The 17,412-nt window shown below is 32.4% G+C and overlaps 1 protein-coding gene across 1 annotated transcript; it reads left to right on the forward strand.

The window, feature by feature from the left end:
• The first annotated feature begins 7,410 nt into the window (after nucleotides 1-7,410).
• On the forward strand, nucleotides 7,411-13,953 carry LOC142626820 (isopentenyl phosphate kinase). Its single transcript, XM_075800533.1, has 12 exons — nucleotides 7,411-7,566; nucleotides 8,722-8,955; nucleotides 9,224-9,321; nucleotides 10,076-10,118; nucleotides 10,655-10,716; nucleotides 10,853-10,909; nucleotides 11,376-11,411; nucleotides 11,494-11,571; nucleotides 12,432-12,498; nucleotides 12,611-12,676; nucleotides 13,399-13,502; nucleotides 13,591-13,953. The coding sequence occupies exons 1-12, from the start codon at nucleotides 7,506-7,508 to the stop codon at nucleotides 13,684-13,686; spliced, it is 1,002 nt and encodes a 333-aa protein (XP_075656648.1). The 5' UTR covers nucleotides 7,411-7,505; the 3' UTR covers nucleotides 13,687-13,953.
• The last annotated feature ends 3,459 nt before the right edge of the window (nucleotides 13,954-17,412 follow it).

The raw sequence follows: 17,412 nt of genomic DNA on the forward strand, positions 1-17,412 counted from the left end.
TGGGGCACAGAGTCTTTGCGTGGGCCAACCGGCCAAGAAAGACAATGGAGAGAGAGAGAGAGAGAGGGGGAGACAAAGTATCAACTTTTTTTGTTTTTTTATTTGAGAGACTTTTATTTTAACCTACTCTTGATGATAATTCTTTATTATAAAGTCAAGATATTACTCGATTATTTGTGTAGACAGAGATTGAATTTAAAATATTTTATTCAATCATTAAATACTTTACTAGTTGAGTTAACTAGAACCCACTTATGATTCTGTTTAATGAGTTTGTTCCTTATCAACTTAAGTAAAGGGGGTATGGTGCTCCATAATTGTATTTCTTTCTTCTTCTTCTTCTTCTTCTTCTTTTATATATATATATATATTGGTTTGAAATGTTCCAAGCGTGTTAATAGATGCCCATCATTTTAAAAAATATTTTTAGAAATGTTTTATGGAAATTTTAGTTTTATATATTTTTCATGTAAGTGGTATTAAAATTTTCATAAAATGACTAATTAAAAAATGCAATCAGCCGTTAACGGGACTCAATAAAAAAAAAAATTCTACTGCTACCCAGAACCCGAACTCCTACCCCTTCAGCCCAGTCCATAGATTTGTTTTTTTACCTTAGGCCAATATAGGTGGCTCATGCAAAAATAATAAGACCAATATGGGGTGTGTTGTGACTATTAGTAAATTTTGCATTTAACACTTAATTTTGTGAGAAACTTATTTGTGAAAATTTCCTAAATATACTACATTACCAGTTTACCACCAGCTATCAGTCTATCACCAACAAAGACTAGTGTTGATGCGAGTATGCTCGAGTCACCATCTTAACTTGGATCCAAGAACTAAGAACTAAGCATCTATATACAACATGTGGCAAGACAACAAAAATAACCGACCGCAACAATTCGTTTAATTGCTAGAATCATAAATGTAAATGAATTGAGTTGTTTATAAATTGTATGAATTTGACTAAAAAGAAAAATTATTTTTATTTTTCTATTTGGTTACTGACTATATAACGTTAAGTTTTACCATCATTGCTTCATATGAGAGATAAATCTTTAAGTGCAATGATAAGACAGATGAAAGCTACTGAGACCAAAAGGGGAAATGGGGAAATATTAGATGCAGTCAAACAACGTTATATAGTTGTTGAGTTGATCACACATGGAATGATTTGGTTCACTTTTCTTGACCTTGTTTTGCCTATTTTTAACGAGATGTGAATGCCTCAGATCATTTTATTTATAGGTGAGGGTTTAAGGGATATGTTAGTGATCAAAATGACAAGTGTCTCATATGACCTTGAGACACATGTCATTCAACAAGGAAAGCATTTGTAGAATCATGATTAATTTAAGACGTGAATTTTAAACATCTGTAGACACAATGTTGCATTTGCCTCAATTTCCTTCAAACCATTTTCTCAAGAAAAAAAAATCCTTCAAACCACATTCCTCATATTCCATCAAAACATAATCCCCATGGTTAGATTAAGATAAACACAATTTGCCAAGTCCATGAATTGAATGTGACAAAATTGGCTTTAAAAGAAGGCGTCTAACATGTTTTATAACGAATAGAAATAATTTATTTCATTTCCATATTCCGCTTTATATTTCATCCATTATAGAATATTGTGTGTTTGCTTCTTCTTTTTTTCCCTATTTAAACTATGGTTATTTTATAAAGAAAAGATTGTGCTTCATGAAGTAAAAGTTGAATACAAAAAGTGTATTTTATTAACATTGTTAGAATTATGAAATAATTATGTTGTATTTTTTGAGAATAAACAGTACAATGCCTCTATATAGGAAAACATATGAGTGCATTGTAAAAAAAACTAAAGTGGGGTTAAATCCCAATAGGATAAATTGAGTAGTTAATATAATATATTAAGATTAGGGACACTACTTAACTCAAAAACTTAAGTTTATGAGTTTGGGTCTAACTATGTTATATAACTATATTAATCACTCTCTCTTTTCATTATTATTCAATATGAGACTTTACATACATGTATATACTAAACAATTTCTCTCTCATATGTGAGTTTTTTCCTTTACGTGGGCCACTAACAAGTCCTACTAGCTCCCTTTGCCTATGGCCTTTTTTCCATCAATCATTATGCATTCATGAGCCTTTCATAAGCCATTCATAGGGACCATGTATTAATCCCACACGCTTATCAATGGAAAGTTGGAAACTGACTTGCACGTCCATGCCCATGGGAACTTCACACTACACCATTATTTAGAACTATTGGTGATACTCATTTGTCAGGAGTCCAAATCTTCTGTCTCACTTTTTCTGCTCCACTTTATACTCCACCAATAAAAACTTGCCACGTGTTCACCTAATTAATTAAATACTACTATTAATTAATAACGGTAGCATTAATAAGTCAATAATGATAGTATTTAATTAATTAGGTGAACACGTGGCAAGTTTTTATTGGTGGAGTATAGAGTGGAGCAGGAAAAGTGGGATAGAAGATTTGGACTCATTTGTCAGGCATTTTTCCACCAAGATTATTTGTATGGGCTCTATGAGCTTGCTTAGTGTGATTCATACTTATGAGGGCACCAAGTATGTGTATCTTGTCCTTGCTCCAACCATGAAAGGACTCATCCTTTCTCCATCTACGAAAGAGACTTTGAACACCCTGCCACACACTACAATGGATTCCAATGCCACTTGTTGAAGAGAGAAATTTTGAATTAAATTATGTCCCTATATGTTATTTAAGTATTATAAACTATTCAATTTAAGGCTCCGAGGTGTTAATCTTCCAACAATATACACTAACAAACATTATTTAATTTGTTATCTAGTTCAATCTGAAACCATAGTGCCTGTTTGAACATTGAATACTAGTAATACCAAGAGAGTGAGAAAAATCTTGAACAGTAACATAAGCTTCTAGGCCATGGGCTAAACAAATTCTTAAAAAAGGGACATAAGATTGTTCATTATTGATAAAATTTTGTCTTACTCTAATTTTTTGGCCTAGTGCATGAACAATTTCCCTTTCTTGCTTAATTTATGTAGCCTAACCTTAAGGTGAGCCCACGTTCTTTCAAGTGATTGGAGGATAATAGAAAACATCATGCTCAAATTTTCAAATTTTAAGATTAGTTTGGTAAAATTGATTTGCTTTGACTTTAAAACAAGATGTTATAAATCCAGTCTGCATGTAATAATAGGTTAAATGAATTTGTTTTGAGTTTATTAACATATTCATAAATCATAACAATAATTCCAAATTGGTATGTATATAATATTTCGTTTAAGTTAACAAATTCAAATGATCAACAATATTTATAGCTTTGATTATGACATCTTGACCCCCATAGAAGATAAGATAGTGTGATAGGTGACCCCTTTATCTATTGCCATGAGAATCTCTGAGTTACTTTACCAACAAAAACCAATGGTACTCCATAAAACGTGTTTCATGTGAAAATCATTAATAGAAGTACAGCATGATAATTAGGTACTCTATTACACGTGACCATGAAAATAATACTTAATTTGTTTATCATAAACTTGTGAGTTGTTAGTTAACTCACATGTCTTTAAACTTTTAATGAGAGATTTAATAAGATTGGAAAAAACTGATTGATATCTTGATAAATTGATAAAAAGAAACCTCTAAAATCAAATCCAACCTTATAAGAATGGTGGAATTTAGACAATGTCAAAAATCTAATGGGTTTCTTAGACCACTCATAAAATGATAGGCCCCAATTCAATTCAATAGCTCTCCTTTTGAAGATGTGCTTAACTTTTCTTTTTATGGATACTTTGAAAATGAAAATTATGATTGTGTATAAACACTGAATTATTATTAAATGTAAAAAGGAGAAAATTCTAGTCTACATATATTAAGCTTCATCCAAAAAATTAACAATTATGAATTAGCTAAATTGATGCTTGTGATCAGTGGCGGAACCAAGATTTTAGTTTAGAGGGGTTAGGTTAAAAATAATAATGAAGAACCTAAAATTATTAATCAATGTTAATAATAAAATTATAAACAACAATAATTGTCATACAAAATATATTAAAGTTTAAACAATTGTAAAATAAATAAACAATTGTAAAACATTCCTAACGATCAATCATCAAAGTAAGAGATTAATTTATATATACATAAAGGTTAGACATTAAATTTGATTCCTCAAAATAAATTGAGAAATAAATTTTAACTTTTCTTTCTATATTCCTCTAATTATTTAAAATTTAGATTTATGACAAAACTCAAATTTTGAACTATGAAAATGCTAGAAATGAAGGAAAAATTAATAATGGACGTTTTACTACTTTAGTGTCATACAAGATATTTTATTATTATTATTATTATTATTATTATTTTGGATCAAGTTTGAATTCCACTTGCTTAACCTGAAAGAAAGGAAAGAAATTTGGATAAGTTAAAAAAGGAAAAGAAAAGAATTTTGGTCAAAAGTGTAAACAAGTTTGGTGGCATTTATTTCGTGGAGGCTCATTGTTTAAAGTGGGGTGAGTTGTTTGAGTAACACCACAAAATCTCATAATATTTATACAATAAATTGAGGTGTCAGTACATTATTGGTCAAAATAAAATAAAATAAATTTATTTTAGGATCTATTTTAACTAAAAATAAGAATGTTATGAAAATATTGTGAAATTTTATTGTGTCTCTAAATTTTTTCAAATAAAAATGTGTATTTTATTTATTTCTCATTCTATGTGAGAGTACAGTTTGAGAGAAGATGTTTCTTTTTGTTCTAACTTTAGGAGTATAAAGGACTTTTTGGGAGGACCCCCTGGCTTCCCCCCTGCTTGTGATCTTCATTTTTTCTTCTCTTTCTTATAAAATATCAAACACTCAAATTTGTAGACTTTTCTTACTTTTCTTACATAAGATGAAGGGAAAAAGTATGAGTTTTAACCCCTTTGCTCAAGTGTCATAGCAAAAGTCAGAATCTTTTTTCAAGGCTACAATACTTTTTAACCCCTTTGGTGCTGTTCCTTTAATTATGAAACTAATAATTTACGCTATCGAATATTACAATAAGTTATAGTATTTCGTCACTAACCATCCAAAATGCGGTCATCTATAGTCAGGTTAACGGAAACAATGAAAGACTGTAATAGAAGATAGCTTCATAACACGTGCATCGCACCTGTGATGAGACTTTTATTTATTTATTTATTTTAAGTTTAATATAATTTTTTAATTTGAATTTATCTATTATTAGTGAGGTTATATAGAAAGATATTTCTAATAAACTAAAATTTAGGATTTGAAATAGAGTAAACTACTGGGTTTAGTATGTGCTAATTTTTAGGAAAAAATTATTAGACATGTGTGAGATATATATTAAACAGAAAGTGTGCTAATTTTTAGGAAAAAAATTTATTGGGTAGTTTTTATTTTTAAAACTTTTTCGTTGAATTACAATTTTAACATTATTTTTTATTTTTTAAGAATAAGAATTATCTAATTAGTTTAGGGGTAATTTTAACATTTTCTAAAGGCATAATTGACTTTTTGAATTCTTTTAATATATAGAGAAGAGATGATGCATGTTAACATTGTTATAATGTGGCGTTTGGTACGGGGAATCCACATTACTCTTGACATCTAAATTCCCAGGAATGTGATTCCCAGGAATGTGATTCCTAGGAATGTAGCTATTCCTATATTTGGTTTTATTGGGAGATTCACAGGAATGTGAGATGATAATGTTTGGTGTATTCCTAGGAATCTTAAATGAATTATTTGTTTTTCCCATTTTGTCCTTACATTTGAATGTGAAGTACCAAGCCCATTAAAAAAAAAAAATCCTCCTTTAAATAAATAATGAAAAAATATATATAAACTATTAATTAGTCCTTTGAAAAAATATCTTACTCTAAATAGATAGATAAAAAACATTATATAAACTATCAATTAGCAACACATTTATTAAAACTATGATCCAACATTTCAAAATGACAAGAATAATACAAAAATAACTATTAGCAGAGTTATTTATCCTGTTTATGTTGTTTTGGCGGGAAAAGATAAAGACAAGAGAGAAGATATTGATAATTTGTTTTATAGTTTATATTAATTGCTTAAATGATAAGAAAAAGGGGTTAAAATTGTCAATTTATAAAAAATACAATTTCTTTTAAGTTTGGGAATCTGGATTCCCACCTGTTTTAAAGGGAATCCACATTCCTACTGAGAGGAGTTTAAGGATTCCCCTGGCATCTGATTTCCTAGCATAATTTGCAACCAAACATGGGAATCTTTAAACATTCCTAGGAATCTTAAAACATTACCCCGTACCAAACGCCACTTAATAGTTGTGGGTTATTGGTTTTAGCCAAATCAAAGTATTTTGTCATCAAATAAGAGACATGAAATCAAATCTCTCAAAAGGAGACTAATTTTTGTTTTGGCATGATGGTAAAGTACAATCATCATAAAATGGATACATAAGTTCAAATCTTCTTCTTTTTGTTTTGTTTTGTTTTTTTTTTTTTTAATGAGAGTTTAAATTATAAGTTTTTACAATTGAGATATTGATCCTAAACTTGGAGGACATAATGTATAGTAAAAAATATACTTTACACCCTATGACTTTGATCAATCACCATTTTAATCCGCTAAGTTCTTAAAAATTTTCATTTTAGTCCATTAACTTTGATGTCACGATCACTTTAGTCCTTCCGTCTATTGGCGCTAAAAAGTTTTAGTTGACCTGCTTAAAATTTAAAATTACATCATTTCTCATATTTTATTAATTCATTTATAAAAAGTCTTTTTTTTTAACTTAGAAAATTAAAATGATAAACATTCAAATTTAATGGACTAAAATGACAATTGATCTAAGTTATAGGGTGTAAAGTGTATTCTTTTCTAATGGAGTATATATTTAGGAATGAGTAAAAGAACATTTTTTCCCTTAAGTTTGTGGTTGTTTATATTTTGGTCATTTACAATTTTCATTTTGGCACTTCTTATTTAATTAATCTTTTGTATTGGTTATGTTGTTCATTTTTGTTAGTAATCACCATCAATTGTCAAATAAATAGCATCCTATAAGCTCTCACAAAATTAAACATAAAGGGTCAAAATTAAAATTTTAAAACAAGGATCAAACAAAGATAACACTAAAAGATAAAGTGTTCCTTGTCCTTCTCTATCAATAGGTAAATCTCTTGTCTTCGATTAAAAAATCTAAGATTTTATTCGCGCCTATACCAAAAATATAAATTGTTGTGTTGATTTAAAAGAACAATCAACAAGGTCTGGACCATCTCTAAATATATATATATATATATATATATATATATAATAGATAAAAAGCTCGCATTACATTTAAATTTTAAAATAAAAATCACGTTCTTCAACTCAAAATAAAAATAAAAATAAAAGAATCGCTTTTAGTCTATAGTTCAAGTGTTAAACACTCCCCCAACCAAAGATTTGCGCAAAGCAAACAGTAAAGGAGCTCAGAACTCAATGGAGGGAGAGAAGCAAGAAAAGCACCACACCAAGCCAATCCGTTGCATCGTCAAACTGGGTATGTTCTTTTTTTTTTCTTTTCTTTTCTTTTTTTCCTTTGATATAAAAATTAAAAATCCCATCTTTTTTCTTTCTTGTTTTTCAATATGAAAGTAACAAAAATTTTAAATCACTTGTACTGTGAAATATTACACTACAGTCTTGTTGCTCTTTCCACCTTTATATACTCACACTTAACTTCATTATCGTTTATTAGTTTTTACCAAGAAACCCAGAAAGCTAGTTTGGGCAAACATGTTTGTACAATTCCATTGGCAATAATAGATTAAAGGGTGCCTATTAAAACAATGTTTCACCCATGTTTAAATTAAATCCCTGCTTGAATACCCCGCAAGTTGGAGACTTTGATGTTGTGAGACCATGAGCAAGTGCCATTCCACCTCAAAAGTAATTGATGACGGGGAACAGACTTTCAAATCTTTTATGGTATTTGAAGTCGTGGGCTTGTTTTTAGAATAGCTATAGGGAATTGAATTATGGTTCCCCCAAAAATCACTCCCTCACAATGACACTCCCACAACTAGAACCCATGACCTTGGCTCTTATACTATTTATCAGACCGTGAGCTGTGCTGTTTCACCTTTCACCTCAAAATCAATTGGTAATGAGAAAGACACGCTCAAATCTTTTATGGCATTTGACATCACGCCTCACAAGCCTGTTTTTAGGGTGATTGTAGGGAGTTGAATTGTGGTCGCCCCAACATATGTGAAATGAGCAAAGTATGTCATGCAAAATGTACTTTATGGTTGTATATATTTAGAGGATAATCAAAAGGAATGAGAAAAGAATTATTATGTACTTTTTCTCTATAACCTTACCAAATTTATTAGTTATTACACTACAGTATTGTTGCTCATTTCACCGTGATTATCTTTTATTAGTTTTACCAATAAGCCAGAATGCTGCTTGAGCAAACAATGTTTATACAAGTACATTGGCATTACTATATTTTAAACATGGGTTAAAATTTCATTTCAACCCATGTTTAAAATAAATCCCTGCTTGAATACCAAGAAAGTTAAAGGCTTTCATGTAAAATGAGCAAAGAAATGTCATGTAAAATGTACTTCATGGTTAAATCGAGAATAAACAAAGGAAGACACAAATATTTTATGAGAAAATATTAAGAAATGTTCTTTATGTTGTGAAGGAGGTGCGGCAATTACTTGCAAAAATGAACTTGAGAAGATAAATGAAGAAAACCTTGTCATAGTGTCATCTCAGCTGAGGCAAGCAATGATGCCAGGGTGGTCTCCTTCTATGAAGGTTCTTGGGATGGATTGGAGCAAGAGACACGGGGAATCAGAGGTTTCATGTAACAAAGATGATTTTGTAGACAATGCAAATGTAGATTCTAGTTGTTTTGTTGTCGTTCATGGAGCAGGTTAGTAACATGGATCCATTCATGAATTGGGAAATGATTCTTTATGATAAGCATTGAAGACACTGAATTGAAATATGGTTATGATGCTAATTAATAGTATTGCATAAACAATGAGAATAATGTTTTTGAGTATAAAGAACACGGTCATTTGCTTTATACTGCAGGACAAGTTACCTGTATTCTTTCAGGATTTGATGCTTTGAAGTTGTTTATATAGTTTTTATAAAGCATGTGGCAGTTCAATTTATAATCTATTGTGGCGGTTTAGGTTCTTTTGGGCACTTTCAAGCCAGTAAATCTGGGGTTCATAAGGGAGGATTGGACCAATCTCTTGTCAAAGCTGGTTTTGTTGCTACACGAATTTCTGTAAGATGAACTGATTTTTTGTATTTGTTATTTCTTGATTTTTACTTCTTAGCTTTTGATTTCAGCAATTGTGTAGAACTTTTCTGCACTTTAGCCAATTGAGTTTGTGAATATGGACTGAATATATTTTTAGAATGATAGAAGTAAGTAGAAAAGAATTGGGCAACTGAGTGTAGTTGATATGGATGCTAATTTATATAAAACTTGGAATTTTGTACCCATGCACCCTTCCTTGTGTCTACCAGAACTGTTTCACCTGATTAAAGTTTTTGTTAACCCTGTTTAGATGCCATATTGTTTGGAGTATTTTTATATAAGGAATTGTTTGAGTCCTTGATTAATTGGGCTACCAAGATTGCAGTTCAACAATCAACATTAGGGAACAGAGATGAAAAAAAAAAAGATCTCCTTTTGAAGTATGATGCTGTATTTCATGTCAAACTACTATAGTTTTTTTGAGCCCTTGTTTCTTTTGGCCTGATTTTGTTTTGAAATTAGTTCAAAAGCTATATCGGAGCCAAATCTCAGATGCTAAGAAGATATTGACCGACAAAAAAGATTCTCCACATTCATTAATCTAAACTTATTTGGTGTTCAATTATATAAAATTAGGCAATTGTGATGTCAGAATTCTCTAGTTAGATCCTTTACTTCAACAATTAGTTGGCCTACTATATAGAATATTGGTGAACAAGGATCTTTTCCTTTACCTTATTTATCCTTTTCTTTGTTTTGTTTCCATTTTTTTTTTCAGGTTACAACCCTCAATCTTGAAGTTGTTAGAGCATTAGCCAGAGGTACTAATTTAGTTGTTACAATTCAACTTTTATGCATGTTTTCTCTTAGCTCTACTTATCCAAAAAAAAAAATTGTTCTCTCTTAATTCTATAGTTTATATATCTGCATATCTTCCTCTCCATCAAGTCTAGGTCTGTAATGCAAGTCAACGTCTTTGTATCAAAAGTGAAAGAATGCCATACATATTTCTTTATAAGCATTCCTTGCTCCTGACAACTTTATCATAACCAAGTTGGCAATTTGACAACCATGTCACCAGCATCCATAAAGTTCATATTGCAAAGTTATTGAGGCTGAGAATTTGCCAACTTGTGATAGTTTCTTCTTGCCTCATTATTTGTAATTCTCTTTTTCTTGCAATCTTTTGTTCATGATTGATTCTATCTTTTGAAGTAAGATAATATGGTAAAATTTGCATTGACAGAGAATAAAAAAATTATAATTTCAGCAGACATTTGAATTTTTGGCCTTGCATGTCTTTTAGAAATGGGAAGTAAAGCAATTGCCCTTAGCAAAGTTTTGTCTTTTCTTGCAGAGGGTATTCCTTCAATTGGAATGTCTCCATTTTCATGTGGATGGTCAACCTATGAGAAAAACGTTAGAGGCCTCCAGAAAGACTGTTGTTTCACTATATGCACCAATAATGGAGGCTTTTTTTTATTTTTTTTAGATTCATTCATTTCTGGAGATTCTGTCTCCTCTTCCTAAGTTTGAACTCTCATATCTTTTACAGATAGCCTCAGCGGACTTGGCTGCAGTGGCTAAGGCTATTGACTCTGGTTTTATACCTGTAAGTTTGAATTATTTGATTTATGATAATAATACTTCAAAGCTTGAAATTATAATAAGTCCTCATGTTCTCTTGAAAATCAACTTTTCTAGGCAAAGTGAACAATCATCTGTATTGAGTAGTTACTGGTAAAACTTATCACCACACACTCAAGTGCTTTACCTTGTTTGTCAAGTAAATAATCATCTTAAACATCAGCTATACTCAAAAGCTTAAGCCACTAAAAGGGAATTTTTTGAATATTATTAAACTTTTTGAAAACCTTTGTGTTGAGGAAGTATTATCTCGTTATTAGTTTTTATTTAGGAAGATATTAAGAGAAGTAGATGAAGATTACTAAAAGTGCAGAATCATATAATTTTTGGGATAAAGGAGGTGGCCTATGTCATACAGAGAGGATCATTCTTTTGCAACTAATAGTAAATGTTTTAGCTACTAAAGATGTTTACTCTTATCTGCCTTCTAGGTTCTACATGGGGATGCAGTGCTTGATGAATTACAGGTATGGTCCCTGTGAGACATGTCTATCACCTTTGTTAGTTATTAATTGTTAATAACCTCATTCATTTACTTTATAAAATCAGGGCTGCACGATATTGAGTGGAGATGTCATCATACGTCATCTTGCGGCGCACTTAAAGCCTGAATATGTTGTTTTTCTTGTATCCACTAATTTTTATAAGTTCTTTTCATGCTTAGAATACTATAAACATAAGATTCTTTTATTCATTCTAGCAAAATTAGAACCAGATCTTCAGTGTTTTTACCTGATAAATGTTATTGAAAGTGAATGGTTTTTACAGTCCTTTTTACTATCTTGGTATATCTTGTCTCTTCATCAAAGCTCCAAAGCACTGATGAAAAGAGCCTTCACTTCTTGTCATGTATAAATTTCAGTGAAACGATTAAGGATGATGACATGGTTTTTGAGGGGAGAAAATAATAATTGGCTAAAATACTTTAAACACCCTAAGTTTGGGGTTCCTTCTAAATCGGTCAATTGAGTATGAAAACCTGTAATTACAGTGTTAAGTATTACAATAATGTCAACGTGCCCCTTCCTTCAACATCTCTTAGGATCTTGTTATTTACCCATCCATAAACGACATTGTTTAGGATAGAAAAAAAAAATTGATGTTGCTTTTAAGTAGATTAACGATGAATATGTGACACACCATAATGGAAAAGGGAATATTGACATTGTTGTAATAGTTGAAATTGCAAATTTTGAAAGTCAAAGAACCAAGTTTGAAGTGACCCCAAAGTTAAGGGATGTAAAGTCCATTTTTAGCCTAAATAATTTGTTTCTGTTACTAAACTGATCTTTGGAATTATTTATTATGTTCTATTAAGAACACAGATATAACTTTTCTGACATTATGTATCAAGATATGTATGTGAAGTTGGTTTTCCCAATATTCACACTTGACGCATCTTATACTTAGCAAGAGTTAAATTTCCTCTCTGATTGATATGTATCAAATGACAATCTATGCTGTTATCCAATTAATGTGGGTTAAAGACAGATGTTTTGGGTGTATATGACCGTCCACCAACAGAACCTAATGCAGTACTCTTGAGGGAGATTGGTGAGTACTTGTTATAAAACCTGGATCTTATACATGCATGGTATCTTAACGAGTTCAGTTGGCTTGTTAAATGTTGACTGAATGGGCATGGAAAATTTTCCCATTATGGCAGCTGTTGGCAAAGATGGGAAGTGGTCTGTTGTGAAACCAGTGCTTCAGAACATGGATAAGCAAGGAGGTTAGTGAGAAAAGAATTGAGATGTTTTATCTCATCTTTACATGGCAATATAAGGTCCATTGTTTTATGGTGACAGTTTAATAGGAGGTGCATCTGCTTTGCCACTTGTTTTTAGTATCAGCTTATAGGATATTCGAGGATTTTTTTTCTTCCATCTACAGTGAGAGCAGCATCAACATAAAGCAAGATGAATCAAATTGATTTTCATTGCATGTACAAAGTTTCACTATGTTTTCAGTATTGGATTTTTCTTCAGCATGACTCATGTGATGGAATGTTAAAACTATAGCTTTAAATGCTGGTTGCTTCTACATGCCTTTATGTCTAGCTCAACATTAAAAAAAAAATCTTTTCTGTGCTGTGCTGTGCTGTGTTTGTTGATATAATGGTGGATTTAGATATACAAATATTGAGAAAAGCTGAGCATCTTGCAAAGTTACTCCTTTGTGTTAACTTAAACTGGGGAGATACAAACAATGGGTGTCAATATATATATACACAATAAAAAATAAAAAATAAACTTTTCTTTGCCGTGTTTGTTGATATAATGGTGGATTTAGATTTGCAAATATTGAGAAAAGCTGAGCATCCTATGAAGTTACTCCTTTGTGTTAACTTACCTTTAGAAACACAGAATTTTAAACAGGCATAAGAATATGGATCTGCTGTTTTAGACCAGAGCACCTAAATTTAATAGATGTTTTCTCATATTCTGTCAACAGTTAAAACAACTGCAGCTGCTCATGATACAACTGGAGGTATGGAGACCAAAATAGCAGAAGCTGCAATGATTGCAAGACTTGGAATTGATGTTTACATTGTGAAAGTAATGACTCCTTTGTTACAATTTTACTTAGATTGTTTTCAATTTATGTTTTGAGAGCTTGTAGTGATTAAAATTAAACTGGGTGCAGGCAGCCACAAGCCACGCATTAAGGGCCTTGAGCGGAGAACTAAGAGGCAACATTCCTGATGATTGGTCAGGGACAGTCATCCGATTCGTGAGCTGAGATTGGAAGCTAAGACCACCTTGTACAATGTTGTTGTAACATTCTGATCAGCCATTCTTACACTATGATATGAATGTGTCAGAAAATCTAGACCCTCAAATTGATTTGAGTTTAAAATTGTTTTAGCACAGGTGCTCATTGATAACCCAGGAAATGCTTGCAAATTGAAATTTGTAATCTCTAAATATTCAATATTTTTGGCCCTCGGTGGAAAACTGACATTCATGCAGGGCTTGATTATTAATCCTGTGGTCTATTTTGCTTGCCCGAGGGTTTACTATTTGCGTCATGTTACAATTGCCAATTGAGGCAGTGTGTTTCTTTAGAGTTGTCCTCCAGTTTTATCCTCCAAGACTCATTAGGCCTCATTGTTCATTCTGTTGTAAGAGGGCTCCAAGCCAGAAACAGTAAATTCTATGTAGGGAAAATCCAATTCAGCAATTGCTTATTTTGAAAATAGTTTGTTTTAAACCGATAAATAATACATTTATGAGGATACACCAGGTGCACAAATTACTTGTGCATGCTGTGCAATCACACTTGCATAATCAAATCATATCAAAAATACAATTTACCGTTCCTCCTTGGATTCTATTCCCGTTATCTAGTTTCGTTAACACAGATGTGTTATTTATAAACTGTTTCTTTCACACAAATGTGTGATTTTATAAACTGAAAATGTGATGTAAAATCATGTTTTCAGTTATAAAAACTCATACTAACATGTACAGGAGTCTTTTTTCCCATTCCCTAATATAGGCATCCTCTCTCTCACAATGTGTGGATTCCACACTTGTGTGAAATCTACATTGAAAAACAACTGATGCACGTGTTAAATGCATGAGATACCTTCTCTCTCACATGTAGATCCCAAACGGTTATAAAATTTACACTATGAGGCAAAATACATTTATATTTATATGAGAGATGATACATTTATACATTTATCAAATGCATAAGATACCTGTTACACATGAAGAAGCTATTCACTACTACAATATTTTTCCTTATCAAAAGAATAAAACGAATAAAACATTTTCATTTTTTTTAATTACCGTAAAAGGTCCAAAATGGATGGATCCTTGGATTCACTAACTCAATAAAAACCATCAAACTGCCACTGAAAGCGAGTGCAGAATGAGGTTTGAAAAAAATATAAGATACGTGTTATCAAGGGATGACAAAATCAGAAGGCCACCTAAAAGCCGACAGCAAAAACAATCATCCATCCATTAAAAGCACATAAATAGTATAAACATTTTCAGCACAGATAAAAATGTTCTTATGTTAGTGCTATGACATATAAAAATGTTCTTCATTCAGAATCCTGAAAATTACTAAAAATTGTCCCAAAACAAAAGGATTCCCTTATGCAAAACACCACAGATTATCCAAATTCCAAACCACATATAAGCTATCTACTGCGGCAACCACAAATGATTTCCAATGACTCCAAGCATTAACAAACTCATAACTCTCCATTAACAAAACAATTAATAATCATATAAACAAAAGACCCTTTCAATTTCAATACAAAAGGGAAGCCAAAGTAGTTTTATGGACAAAAACTAATGATAAAATAAGAATTGTACCTTCCAAGCTAGTGAAAAGCACCATAGAAAGCGAAGTGCTTTTCAATGTCAAGCAATCCCTTTCCCATTGGGGTATGAGGAAGCTTTTTTTCAGGGAAAGTAAAGCCTTTCTACTTCTCAGTATCAAATTTGATAAACTTACCCCCCCCCAAAAAAAAGAAAAAGAAAAAGAGAAACGGGTCTAATTGCTTGTCCTTTTGCATTCAGGAAATCAGCACCTGGATCTGAATTTCGTGGAATCAATTATTCTGTAGAAGTATATTTAAATGGGCACAAAAAGGTCATGCTAAAAGGGGTGTTTTGGAGGCATTCTCTCAATGTCACTGATATTGTCAGATGTGTTGCAACGTCTTTCAAAGGAAATATGAAAGCCAAAGGTATGCACACTTCTTGCGATTGCCCTCTGTTTGTGGTGAGGAGCCTTAATTTCCTGTGACTCTGCTCTCTCGGTGTGGTCACTTTGGAATGACCTCCACAGAGGGCACACTGGGAACTCAGGAGTTGGTGTGGCCATTCGTGACGAGAAGGGAAGGGTGGTAGCACCCTGCTGAATGGACAGAGCTCTTTGCAATGGAACAGGGTGTTCTCTTGGCCCAGGAAATGGAACTCTCCAATGTCATCTTTCGAAACAGATGCTCTCTAGGTCATTCAAGCAATCTCCCAGGACCTCAATGGTAGTGAAACGCGCGGGACACCTGATAAAGGCTTTGCAGCTTGCAAAGCCTTCCTTTTCTAGTTGCTCCTTTCATCACTTGAAAAGGGACTGCAACAGGGTTTGCTCACGAGCTTGCCCAGTTTGCCAAATGAAATCATGCCAACCAACTTTGGAAGGGTCTCTCTCCAGTCTCCACCCTTTGTAGCTCATCTGATTCAATCAGACCTAGGTTGATTCTTTGTACGCTTTTGGCCTCTGTTATAATCCTTTTCTTGTGTTAATGAAACATCTGGTGATCAAATATGGGAGGTGTATGCAAATTAGAAATAGAATAGAAATATATAACAACCACCCACTCACCTAGCGAGCATAGAGATTGAGACTAACATGGTTCAGCTTTATATGGAGAAAATTTCACTAACAAAGGTAGTGGCACAAAACATTCTCAAAACCTAGCCCCGAACACATCCAACGAGCTCTTTCTTACAAATAACAAAGATTACGGCTTCAAAGTCGGTTTGGTGACTTTTTGTGGAGACTACCCAACCAAATAGGACTAGGCTGGCAGTACTATTGGCTTTCTCATACACAACAAGTAGAGGAAAGACAAACCATACCAAAGTCAGCGAGTGTACTTCTTAGTGCACGTGTGTGGGTTGAGTTCCACACTGAGAGAAAATAGTAATTTCCAAAAGTATTAGAATATATTATAAATAATTAAATTTGCCATTTTTTTATTAAGTTTTGAGAACAGCGATAATTTATCAAAAAAATATTTACATTTTTTTTCCCCAAAGAAGGTACCTAGAGTTTTTCATGTACCTAATAACTACTATTCTTTTAAGTGTGTAACTAAAAGAAAATTACACTTTTTCGCTAAGCTTTCGCCCCATTTATAATATCTTTCCAAATTATCAATTTGCACAAATTAACACTCCAATTTGAACTGTTTTATTTGGGGGTTAAATGAGATATAATAGCAAAATTACACAAACTAATTGTAATGAAACACCACTGTGAGGAGTAAAAGGATCTAAGTGAGTATTTGGGTCTTGGGCTTTATTAATGGGCACTAGTTCGTTTTTTGGCTAAAAGCTTTTGTGGCTTCAGGTTGGCTCATAGGTTGAAGGTTTGAGGATTCGTCCGAGGACTAATTTCTCCTCGGACCGACCCGTGATGATCTTGGGATTCACCAAAAAGATCAAGGTAGAGTTCTGGAAAAACCATTGGTAAAAAAGGGGATCCAAGTATCCTCTAGACACAACGGTGTGAGAGAAATATTTTAGGAAAAGGCTGCTACCTCCACATTAAAGATCCTGCACCTACCTCTCTGACCGCATTAATGGGAAAATGACCCTTGAACAGTGGAATTCCCCCTTGCTATTGTCATTTAAGGACTTTAGGAAGGTGGTGGAAGAAGGGAGAGAAGGTTTAGGTGACACGTGGACAAAAGGGAACGGAGAAGTATTTAAAGAGGGG

This window comes from Castanea sativa, chromosome 3 (assembly GCF_040712315.1).
Source record: "Castanea sativa cultivar Marrone di Chiusa Pesio chromosome 3, ASM4071231v1".
Classification (NCBI taxonomy): Eukaryota; Viridiplantae; Streptophyta; class Magnoliopsida; order Fagales; family Fagaceae; genus Castanea; species Castanea sativa.